Source organism: Microtus ochrogaster, linkage group LG9 (genome assembly GCF_000317375.1).
Source record: "Microtus ochrogaster isolate Prairie Vole_2 linkage group LG9, MicOch1.0, whole genome shotgun sequence".
Taxonomy (NCBI): domain Eukaryota; kingdom Metazoa; phylum Chordata; class Mammalia; order Rodentia; family Cricetidae; genus Microtus; species Microtus ochrogaster.
Window position 1 is genome coordinate 11,973,840 of NC_022034.1, and position 12,843 is coordinate 11,986,682.

Below are 12,843 nucleotides of genomic sequence, written 5' to 3' on the forward strand. Positions count from 1 at the left end.
GAGGGACTTTTATAAAGGTCGCTGCTCCCATAAGGGACTGCACGACACCACAGTTTCTCCATGCTAATAAAGCTATCTCAACACTCTCGCTTATTAACCCACATGCACCCTTCCTCAAGACTCTCAAGGAGTAGGTGGCTTCCTTGGGAGGATTAATGTAATAATACATACCATGTAGTCTGCGTTGCTCCACACCAGACACCATCCTGAGAATACTGTCCCCTTTAATACTAACATGTAAGGCTAGATATTACAAATCGCACTTTGTAGATCGTGGAAGTTGAGGTGTGCTAACTGGCTTTCATTTTCAACCTGACATAGTCTGGAGTCTGTTGCTATGATAAAAATACTCTAACCCAGTGGTTCTCAACCTTCCTAATGCTGCGACCCTTTAATACAGTTCCTCATATTGTGGTGACCCTCGACCATAAAATTATTGGAGTTGCTACTTCTTAACTGTAATTTTGCTACTATTATAAATCGTAGTGTAAATAGCTATATTTTCCAATGATATTTGGGGGGGGGGTCAAGAACCATGGCAAAAGCTCCTTAGGGAAGAAAGAGTTTACTTCAGCTTACACTTCCAGATGACAGTCCCTCACTCGGGGAAGTCAGAGCAGAAACTGATGCAGAAACCACGGAGGGATGCTGCTCGCTCACACTCTCTGTTATATAGCCCATACTTACTTGCCTGAGGGATGGGGCCACCCACAGTGGGCTGGGCCCTCCCTACTGATCATTAATCAAGACACTATTTCAGAGACAAGGCCACAAGTCAATGTGATCTGGGCAATCCCTCAGTTGAGGGTTCCTTTTCCCAAGTGATCCACGGTAGTGTCAATTTGATAATAAATTATAATAATACCCTAACCAACACAAAGTTTATTTTAAAATGACCACTTAATTGAGGGTGATACTGCTGGCAAGAAGTTTATGATCTGCACTTCTGAAACTTCTGCCTCTAACCAGATTCCACGCTGTGCAGAAAACAGGATGGGTGTGAAGCTAAGGAGAGTTGGATTTGTGCTCAGCAGCCTTCCCACAGCCAGTGTTGTGGCTGCTTTCTCCCTCTCTCCTCTGCCGTTCTCCGGGGGCTGAAGTCACCACCAGTACCCATCGCTGAGCTCTGGTGAGTTCACTTCCTCACCCATCCGTTCCAGGTTGGGAAGGAGGAGGGCAAGGGGCAGAGTTATGACAGCACCATTGGGAGGTGGTGGGAGATTGGGCTTCATTGTAGGAAGGAGGTCGAAGTGCCCATTTCTTTCTGTCTCCTAGCTGCCACGAAGTAAGCAGCCTTCCTTGAGCACATGGTCTTGCCGGCCACCATGTTACCCTTCTCCTTGGGTGTGAAAGCGGTGGGCCAAATGAACAGTGGGTGACGCCTCTGACACCGTGAGCCAGAAGCCACTGTCTTCCTCTCAGTTATTTTTCTAGGGTCTTTTACCACAATCATAAGTCAGACATAACGTTCACATGAAAATCTACCAAGGCATGAAAGAAAACACTCAAAATAGGGAACCACAGAATATGTGTTCAATAATAATTAAAGGATGACAGGGAAAAAGATGAGTGGGAACAGATAATATTGGCATTTCCTCTTGATCACATTTCCTGTGTGCGTGGCTAGCTGGTTTTTGAGTCTCTCGCAAATTAACTTGGTTAGAATAATTTGATTTCATTCTGTCTCTAGCAGTGATTAGAAACTTAAGACAACATCAGTGCCCATGACAATGGAATGCAATGGCAACGCCTGATCAAATCATGACAGGCTGAGGTTTGCACAGACCTATGATTCTTCCCAGCTGCAGCACAACACAAGGATGGGCCTCTTCCTCTCTTGAAGCTTCAGCTTGTCTAGTCGCAGCAACACTGGTGGTGGAGAGGAAGCATGCACACACATACGCACCCCAACTCCCAGCTGACATAAAATGATGCTGCAAATAGGGTCTAATAAAAGCCCGGAGCCCACGGTTCTTCCTACAGCCCTCAGCTAGCACAACATTGGCACAGCAGAGGGTCTTAACAAGCTGCAAGTGAGGACTTTGGGGAACTCTTGAAAAAAGACACATACAGAGAGATCAAGAAGTGAAAATGAATATATGATGATTTGGTTAGAAGCTACATTTGAACAGGAAAATAGAAGATAGAGCATAATAACTCGGGGGGGGGTCTCTCAGCACACAGTGAAGGTTTGGATGCACATCAAAAGGGATTAGTTACCAGCCTGCATGCAGCACACTCCCAGCTGAAGCTCTAGAACTCCCACACGAAGATTATCTAATTGTCCAGACTCTTAGAACCCCCCAAAAGAGTTAAAATGCCAATGCGAGTCTACCGGAAGCCTTTTATGACAATAGAGGCATACTGAACACTCTCCAAATAAAGCCACCTGTAACTAAAGCTCCTGCAAAGGAGATGGTGTTTCTGTTAAACATGTGGCATCTTTACTACCATCCAGATGTAGAGTACAAGCGCCCTAGGAGCCCCTACACCCCTTCCCCCAATTTCCACCAGTCCAGTCAGCAGGGACAAGAAGCTGGCTGACTGCACACCCAAGAAAACAACAGGGGTTCCACAGAGTATGACTTCTTGGCATTGCATGCAAAGCTCTTATCCCTTCCCTCCAGCCCACAGGTCAGCCCACAGGTCCCCCCAACAAATGCCATCAGTTTAATCTCAAACACGCACAAAAGCTAACTGAAGAGACACCTAGGCATCCAAAATCAGAAATGGAGGCGGGGGCTGTAAAGGGGGGAAAAGGTGAAAGCTGGAGACATCAAAGTCAGGGCCTAGTACTTGTTAAAGACAAACCTAAACAAGCATAGTAGGTTTTAGATTACCCTAGACAGAAGAAGCGGAAAGGGCTGGAAACATTATCATGCCTATAATAGATGGGATGTGGACAATGCAAAGAAAATCTTTCCATAAACATAGCTCTTTCTGAAAGTTTGGGGAGAGGCTGGAACTTTTATTGTGCATCGAATGGGGGAGGGATAACGCAATCAGAGCAATTGCTATGGATTTGGAGTATGGCTAAACTCTTTACCTAATGGCTACTAATGAATGAGACCTTTCTTCAGCTGCCAGAAGGATCTTGCTTAAGCCCAATTTGATTTTCCTAAAGACTCACGTTTTCCACCCCCAGGATAAAGTCCCGAAGGGTTCTTTCTGGAATCAGGAGGGGCCATGAAGTGCCTCGTTTTCCTCTCCAGGCCTCACGTCTTCCACCTGTTCCTGAATGATCTGTTGGGGAACTTCTTTGAAATCAAGAGGGAAAACGCTCAGCTCTCAATAAGTGAGGGGCTGGTGATCAGGGGCACAAGAAGAACGAAAAATGAAATTACCACAGGACACTGCCGGTAACCCACACTTTCAACCTGAAATAACCGAGATTCCTCATTATTCTGCTAACTGACTACAAGATTTAGCCAACTAGGCTTAAGAAGATGCCTTGCACTTCCTTAGCGGCGGAGATGAGCGTGGGGGGAGATAAGTTTGCCCCCCCATCTAAGAAATTCCCACACCCCTCCCCCAGAAGGCTGCACCTGGGCTAGTTCCAAACTCAGAGCAGGGAACCCACCTGCCTGGTTCTACCCAATCCTCAGGAGCCTGTGACCTGGCACAGCTTACACGTGCCCCAACTCCCCTCTTCCTTACTCCCAGGATCCCTGCCCATCAAGGCGTTATTCCGGGGGACAAGGGGCTGAAAATCAAACAGTCCCTTAAAGGGAAAACAGGGAGAGCGGATTGGCATTATATAACAATATACACCAGAAAACGAAAGTCGCCAAAGTAGAGGCAGGGGAAGGCGAGGGGAGCAGGGCATCTGGAAGCCACCACTTACTCGAAGGCGAAGAAGAGTCCACTAGTGACCAGGATGAGGATGAGCGTCAGGTAGAAGACGCCCGTCTGCCGGGCCATCATAATCCTCCCGTTGCAAAAGAACTTGTTTCTCCCCGGGAACACCTCCCATTTCCTCCGGGCCGCGATTTTCTTCTTCTTGTGGGGCGACTCCATCGGGGAGGAGCTGTGGGTGCTGATCTGACTGTACTCGCAGTCTTTCATGGGCCCGCCGCCGCCGGGAGGCATCCACGAGGGCAGCCGGCTGGGGGCGCACACCCCCAGAAGCCCCCCGGCCGTGCGGGTCCCGCCGAGCCACGGCCGCCGCCGGCCACTCGGCCGGCCCCCGAGCCGCGGCGCTGTGACCCCTAAATGGGCTCCCGGCTCGGCGACAACTTTGCCGAGGACACCCAGGTTAACCCCTTGGGGAGCCCAGCTGTCATAGCAGAATCCGCTTTCCGGAGGTACGATGCTAGTCCTCAGCCCGCGGCAGCGGTTCTCCGTGGCTTCCAGCCCGTGGGTCGGGGCTATAGGACCCCGTGGGGGCGCGGGGGACCATCCAGCACACCCCCAAATCGCGGTGCGCCTGGCCCAGCCGCCAGCAAGCTCTCGGCTGCGCCTTTGCTCCGGCCCGCGGATCCACGATCGCCGCGCCCAGAGGGGACACTAGGCTGCAGACTCCACGCCGGCTCCCTCCAGAGCCACTTCTTCGCCTCGGCCAGGTGGCTTCTACTTCTTCCCGGTGACGGATCCTCCCAGAGGAGAGCGCTGCAAACTGGGAGGCAGCTCGTGGCACCGGCAACCCCTCCCAGGGGTGGGGACAGCCACGCGCGTTATTCTGTCAGGAGCTGTTCGGTAAGAGCCGGGCGCTGCCCGCACGGCGACCCCGCGTCCACAAGCCTAGCAGCCGCGCCGTGTCCGCCGCCCTTTGCACGGGGCTCCCCGCCGAGGGTGGAGGCGGCGGCTCCCGGGGCTTCCTCGGTTCCTTCTGTCTGGAGGAGCCAGCCCTCGCTCGACGAGGGCCGCCGGAGGGCCACGGGGACACTGCCACAGACACTTGTTTGCAAGGCTCAGCCCCGGCGCGCGCGCGGCGCTCCGCTCCGAGCAGGTCCGCCTCCTCGCGGCCGGGTGGGCGGCGACGCCCGCGCCTCACAGCCGGGCTCCTCCTTCTGCTCCTCCTCTTCGCCAGAGAAGCCGGGGTACCGGCTCCCCGGGGTTCCTGCCCCAGTCCCCTCGGGCCAGAGAGCAGGGCTCGGGAACTGGGCCTGCCTGGCGCACCCAGAGGAAGACGCCTGGCTCCCGGTGACATTCTTCGCCCCAGGAGCGACCGGGTCGTTGCCCTCTGTACTGAAGCGCCATGCGCTTCCCGCGGACTTCGGTCCGCTACAGGCTTCTCCTCCGGACTATTTTCGGCAGCAGCTGCCGCCTCGGGACACGCGCATCCTCACGGCCTTTCGCCAAACCCTTCTTGCAACTACCAGGGACCTGAGTACCCTCGGCGCGGAGACGTGACCTTCCCTGGCCTGCCCCCAACTCGTCCTCTTCCTCTCCAGCGCCACGCGTGGCCGAGATGCTGGGGAAACTCTGCTGAGCCCAGAAGAGGGGGTGGAATGCCTGGTGACAGAGTGATGAGCAGCGGCCCAGACTTCGGGACCTCGAAGGGCAGGGGACAGAAGAGCGGTCTGTGTCCGCCCCAACAGCGACCGATTGGGTCCCTCTTTCGGATTAAAAGCCCTTTGTGACAGGCTTTGTTTGGCTCGCTGCCTCCCCCACTTCTCATGCTCTACTTTTGCCCCACTGATGCTCATAGTGCTCCCGTTTTTCTTCTTTCTCCTTTCCCCTGTGGAGCCCACACACAGTAAAAGGACCGCACGTCTAAAGGATGCTTGGAGTGCGTTTCTCTCCACCCCAGCCTCACAGTCGGGTGGACCAGTGGGCTCAGACGCCTACGCGCTTTTGCGCTCCTGGGCTTCTAGGCCGTTTGGGAGCGCTTACTGGGGTTGTGCACTAGGGTAACCAAGAGCAAAAAGGCACTAGGCAGCTGCGCTCGATTTTCCGAGCCCTACTTTCTTTTCGGAGCCCGCTGGGATATGTAGTTCCTTCTCTCGCTGTCCAGCTCTGAGAGGAAACGTGACTTGGGGACCTGAAACTACAAGTCCCTGCATCCCCTGCGACGAAGGCGGGGGAGGCAAGGTACTGGACGTTCTGGTGCTCAGCGTTTGGAGAGCAACAAAGACGGCTTTGGGAAAGGTGCTTTCTCTGTGAGGGTGGGCACCTGCTTACTGCCCGCCTTCGCTGGGCAATCCTCACCACAACCCTGCGATGCACTATTGGACCCAGCTCAAAGAAACTGCTTGCCCAACACTCCAAAGCTGTCCGGCGACAGAGATGGCATTGGACCCAGAGCTCAGTTTTTCCCTCACAAAGCGCGTCTCAGTGCGCAGTGTCAAAGGGAGATAAGCTTGGCTACCCCGAAGCGGAAAAGAACGCGACCAGATGGGACGTGGCAGGAATAGGAGTGGTACTAAGATAGGTCGTGGTGTCACAAGAAGTTAAAAAGCAAGTGCGATTCTTAGGGGCTGGATAGGGCTTTTTCTTTGTTTAGTGAGTGGATGGGTGTGCTTTCTGAAACAAGTTCTCACTCCTGTAGCATAGGCTGGTCTCCGAGTCCCGATTCTCTGCTTCAGCCTTTTGCATACTGAGATTAGAGACATGTTCCACCAAATCCAGCAAAGGATCTTAAATGGACATTTGGGATTAGCCTTGAATTGTTTGAGATATTTATGACAGGAAATAAACACACTGCAGAGGCAACTAAGTGCTTGCTAGCTATGCTATTAAAAAAAAACTGGCATTTGAAGTAAAAGCTTGCGTTCTTTCCTATCCTTTAACTGATTGTTGTATCTATTGTCTTGGTGATAGAAAACGCCCTCTCTAGGGGTTAGGAGTGTAACTTGGTGGAAGAATACTTGCCCACTCTCATTCTCAACTAAACTGGATTTTTAAAATTATTCTTTCTTTCTTTCTTTTGGCATATGGCACTGTTGAAAAGTTCACCCTCTACGGATGTGTGCTAAAAGTATTTGTGAGCGAGATGACAGAAAGATTAGAATGTGCTTTTAGACACTCCAGCGCCTCCACCTCCCACACACAAGGAGCCAGAAGGAACAACTCTGGGAACTCTGGGAAAGTGGCGCCATGCGATGTAACTGTGTTTCATTAGCCATTGCTGATTGTCACAAACCAGAGGCCTTTACCACAAGTGTACCCCACAGTCTCTGTGGTTCAGGTATCCAAGTCGATAGTCTTCTGCCCACACCATCAAGGTAGAGCCCAGGTTGTGTTCTCGTGACCTGGAGGAGAATTCACTTCCAAGCTCATTCGGGTTCCTAGCAGAATTCATTTTCATGCATGTGTAGGGTGCCTCCAACTTCTTGCTGATTGAACCATGGGAACTGTCCCCAGCTCTCAGAGGGCATCTGCAGCTTCTAGAGGCTACCTGTAGTTCATTATCAACTTGGCGCTTCCCAGAATCCTTAAAGCCAACAAGGAAAGTCTGCCAGCAAGCAGGCTCTATATGAGAGTCAAATGTACATGTTCCCTTAGCCAGAAAGCAAATCACAGGTTGCAAGGGGAAGGGAGCACTCAGGAGGGTGGACACTAGGGTAAGTCTGTCCACCAGAGTATGTAAGAGGATCCATCCACTCTTATTCATTATGTGTGCTTATCTTTATATTTGGCATTTCCATATAAAAGGAAGGAATCATTTGTCTTAAAATTATATCTGGGGAAGGGGGTGGAAAGATGACTCAGCAGTTGAGAGCCCTTGCTACCCGTCTGTTAACTGTACAGTTTTACCATTCACCTCAATTAAAGCCACCAAGCGGTCACCATCTTGGCACTTCCTTCCTTGCACTGTTGGTGGTGTCTTGGATGCCAGTGGTCTTTCTCTGTTCTCAGCTGACTTGGTGGACTCTCTAGCAACAAGGGTTGTTTTGTCAACAAAATCAGAGGTTTCTTTCATCTGAGCGGCTCAAAGCATTTCACAACCCTCCTCATGGGTTCTCAGGATACCTTGAAGCAGCCAACATGGGAGAAGGCCCTGTTCACTGTGCAAAGCAGCATGTTCGGGTTCCAGGAGACCTGGCGATTTCCTGCGTGCATCTCTCCGGGCTGGCATGGATGTGCGCTCAGGGTGGTCAGGTACCTAAGACAAAGGGAGAGGCCTAGGAGAACGCTGGAGAATTTTGATCTAAACACAAGACCTTTCATTCTGAATAGAATTCTGAAAAAATTAGATTCCTAATTCTTTCCAGCCCAGAGACTCTGCTCACAATTGTGAACATGCTCAGTCTATCTAGAGACGTTTAGTATCAAAAGGCAAAACGTTTAAAGTTGATACACTCAGCATGTCACAGAAACAAAACAAGGTAAGGCAGGAACTTTTTTAAGTGAAAACTTCTTATAATCTTTTCAGGGACTGGAGAGATGGCTGAGAGGTTTAAGAGCACTGGCTGTTCTTCCAGAAGCTCTGAGGTCAATTTCCAGCAACCACATGGTGGCTCACAAACAACTGTCATAGAATCTGATGCCCTTTCCTAGCATGCAAGTGTGTATGCAGAGGACTCATGCACAAAATAAAAGTAAATAAAAAACCAAGTTAGATCAAGTGATTTTTTTTTGTCCTTTCACCCAAAAAAGCTGTTTTAGTATGTTTATGAAATAATGCTGCACTGTGAAAGCTGGTATGACACATAAATGGAAAGACTATAAGCTGGGTGGTGGTGGTGCACACGCCTTTAATCCCAGCAATCGGGAGGCAGAGGCAGGCAGATCTCTGTGAGTTCGAGGCCAGCCTGGTCTACAAGAGCTAGTTTCAGGACAGGCTCTAAAACTACAGCAAAACCCTGTCTAGGGAAAAAAAAAAGAATATTAGGTGACTCAAATTTCACCACCATGAAATAAGAGTCATGAAGATCATTCCATATAATTCATTTTACATACACACATATGTACACAGGCCATTTAGCAAGAAAAATGGAATCATTGCACGCCTGTTGTTTTTATCTTGCATGTTTTCTTTTGGAGTGTGTTTGTGTTTGGGTGACTGTATGTGTGTATACATGTGTAGTGTGATTAATACAAACCTAGAGACAGATATTGGGGTTCGATCTGAAGCTCAAAAAAGTAAAACAGCCAGCCAGTGGCTCTTCTCTCTACCTCAGTCTGAAATGGCGATTCTGCCTCCAGAAATCTCAGAATAAGACTGTGTGAGATCTGTCTCCTCCCGTTCTATAATCCTCTCTAGGGCTGGGATTCAAGGCATGCACCACTACCACCTGGTTTCTATGACAAACTGGTGTGGCTGCTGGGATTAAAGGTGTGTGTCACCACTGCCTGGTCTGTAAGGCTGACCAGTGGAGCTGGTTTTACTCTCTGACCTTCAGGCAAGCTTTATTTATTAAAATACAAATGAAATATCACTACATACATGTAGATGGAAGCCAAAGAGTGAAAGGGGGAGAGAGGGAGAGAGAGAGAGAGAGAGAGAGAGAGAGAGAGAGAGAGAGAGAGAGAGAGAGAGAGAGCGCAGTTTGTATTACTCATTCATCAGTTACCTAGATAATATCCTTTCGGGTTCTTTCTCCCAGCTCAAGAATCTCACTTTGCACCTTGTTTTCAGACTCAGTCTCCTTTAATACAGAACATTCAGCCTCCTCTCTTTGAGTTCATTCAGCTTGGAGTCAGGAAGAGGTCAGCCACGCTTTTGTAAACAGGATTCATTTGGGTTCACCTACAATTTCTCCAGGATCGCATGCAGGGGCAGGCTCTCACAAGGATCCAGCTGTGTTAACAGGGGAAGTGGTGTCAGGCAGCAGGCAAAGAACCATCCCCGGTCTGCTGAGACTGTACACAGTGCTGTACCTGTTGGATTGCTGCTTCTGGGCCTCCAGTTCTCAGAATAAGCCTGTGTAAAGGTGTGGTATGTTACCCTCTGTCTGCCTGAGCTGGGTAAAACTGGAGTGTGGCGCAAGCATAGCTGACTGAGCCTGGCATCCCAAATGCAGATGCTCTTCCCCGGGAAGACCCAGGCACGCACCCTGTTTTCACAGCAAAGAAAAGAGATGCAAAGGCCTTAGGTGATGTCGATAGATTGTAACGTGTGCAGCAGCATCACGTGTTCTGAGCCCAGGGAAGATGGCAGCCGCACACAGCAAGGCTCTGAGGTTCCAACCAGAACTTGGTGCTGAGCTTCCACACCCTGCTCTGCGCAGTCCACACCCATTTGCTGGCCAGAGAACCCAAGCAAAATAAAGAAACCCTTTTCCCTTCGAGAAACTGGGCTTAGCCAGAGAATCCTTGAAAGAACCCAAAGTGGATCTTAGAAGCTTCGGCTCTCATCTGTAAAGAATGGATTTGGGAAGCTGGTCATGGTGGAGTCTCAGTATGTGGGAGGAAGCGGCAAGAGAATTGCTAATTCGCATGAAAAGACTATCCCAAAGAGAAAACCAATTTTGAGAAATGCCTATTGCGACATCAGTATTCAAGTTAGTCAGAAAAGCAACCCATGTCACTTCTCTTTTGTCTTCTGGAGACTGGGAAATGACTGGCATCCCGTTGTCACTTAGCAAGAATGAAATTGTATTGGATTAGATAGCTGATACTGAATACCTCGAAGGCTGAATGTAGATTTGTCATCATCATCATTATTATCATTTGGGAGACAGGGTCTCACTACGAAGCCCTGGCTGACCTTGAACTCACAATAATCCACCTGGGTTCTCCTTCCTAATGCTGGGATTCAAGCTATACATCACTAAACCTGCTAACTGTGACATTTTGTTCTGTCTTTAGCATGTGAACTGCCTGGTATGTAGTAAATTCACCTGCAGGTGTTGATTGTATTTTTGTTGTGTTCAATTTACTAGCTTTCATTATGTTTATTATTAAAAGAAAATATTAATGTGCTTATCAGAATGCCGACTTATTCATGCAGGGTTATTAGCAATAACGGGATCACTAAAATCCAGAAGGGGCAATCTGCATGGGTTGCTCCCCTGAAAACATCTGATAAGTCTATGCAAGTAAAATCTAAAAATAATTCCTACCTGAGGTATTAAGAAATACGAGGGTGCATGTAATTATAGATAATTTGGTAAGAAAAAGAAATTGTATATCTTTTATATTTTTTCATTTTTTTAGCTTTCTATTGTAAATATAATGTTTCCCCTTAATAAGAATGCATTTTAATTTGTTCTAACATAGATTAATTTCTGGGTTTATTTCTGAGTGCAACATAGTCATTTAGACTTTAAAGATCTGACAATTTTTTAATAAAATAGATGTACTTTTTTCCCAATAAGCTGTGTTTCGTCCAGCTTCCCTGTTTAACTCATCTAAACACTTACTTGGCAGGGGTGTGGGGTCAGCTGATGCCTTCTGGTAGAGATCTGGTGAAGAGATGGCCTGTCTTTCTCAGTATCATGCCAAAAGATGTCAGTTTGTCCAGCATTTCATGATACTCATGCTGAACACTGGGATAAGAAGGTTTCTCCAATTTGAAGTTGCTAGTTCTCCTTTGTAATTGAGAGCCGCAACAGCGAGAACATAACTAATCTCACACCCGCTGGGATTTCCTACCCTGCTTCCTTCCTGTTCCCTTCCTCTCATCATCTCTCCCTTCCCTCCACCCTTTGTCCCTTCTTCTACCCCTCCCCCTCTTCCTCACCTTGCACTCTTGCTTCTCTTTCTTGGCATTCTGCCATAAAGAAATGTGTTCACTGTCTCATTATCAACAGTCAGTATATTCTAGTGTGTTAGTGCCAGCACTGACCTGAGATAGTGATTTCATTCAATGGGTTATAATTTATCAACATGGATAGTTATTTTGCTATTTAAGTTGTTCCAGATTTGGCCAACGGTAGCCCCTCAGCTAACTCCCCTGTAATGTGGCCCTTGTTCCCACTCTCTGACTCAACCCCATCTTCCAGGCTTATGTTAGACTTTCCCTGTCTTTACTTTGGCATCTAATATTTTCTAAGAGGGACCCTACTTTATTTTAGTAGGAAATACATGCATGTCTTCTCTCTGTTTCCATTTTCCTACAAAGATGAGCACACGCACACGTATATATTTTAATATGAAAAGCCATTTTTTAAACTTACATGTACAATTACAATTCAAAAGCACAATCTATATTCTATGCCTTTTGTTTTCTATGTTTGTAAATTTTTTTTTCCTCTCAGAATTCTTAATATATTTCCTTAAGCCTGGAATACAAAATGAATTCTATGAACTACAACACCAGCCTGCCAGGCAAGATGTGTTTGTCGGGGCAATAGTGGCAGAGCAGCTGTGGGGCTGACCAACCATTCTGTGCTTTGAAATTAAAGCCTGATTCACATTAGTGCATGTCTAGTACTGTGACTAGTGAAGACTTGAGAATAAGGAAATCTTGGGCCCTGATGTGGAGGATCTGCTACTGCTGCTTTGCTAAATCGACACAACACCAAACCACCTTTCAAATATTTATGTGGATACTCACAAACAGAGACTACTCTCAGCCTCAGAGGCTTAGAGAAGCCTCTCAGTGCCGTTAATGGGGGTGAATGCAGGGGCCCACGACTGTACAAGATACTGAGAATAAAAGACAGTTGAAGGCTCAGCCCTAAACAAGACTTTTATACCACTCCCTTAAGGCTGTAGAAGATAGAGAGGGACAGAAAATGTTGTCTTCCAAGCACACCAAAGCCATTGGCAGTCATGAATGACAGCAGTTGTACCTGCTGAGCCACACAAGTTAGGGCTGCCTACCAGTATGATATAGATGAAGAAGGGCTCACAAGACCCTGACATTTACTGGCATCTAGCAAATTCTTGGGAAGAAGAAGGCATAGGACTCACTTGTATACCAACTGGCAAACTCATTAGGCTTTAATGGATACTTCCAAACCCAGTGTTACACAGACCTGATACTGAATACCTCGAAGGCTGAATGTAGAT

General features: G+C 48.3%; 1 protein-coding gene across 5 annotated transcripts in view; it reads right to left on the reverse strand.

The window, feature by feature from the left end:
* Zdhhc14 (zinc finger DHHC-type containing 14) overlaps positions 1–5,586 on the reverse strand; it is a 252,573-nt gene extending 246,987 nt beyond the window's left edge. For all 5 annotated transcript variants that reach the window (XM_026787360.1, XM_013352351.2, XM_013352350.2 and 2 more), the window contains exon 1: positions 3,845–5,586. In XM_026787360.1, coding sequence (XP_026643161.1) covers positions 3,845–4,089 — 245 coding nt within the window. In that variant the 5' untranslated portion in view covers positions 4,090–5,586. The remainder of the gene's footprint in view (positions 1–3,844) is intronic.
* Positions 5,587–12,843: the final 7,257 nt, after the last annotated feature.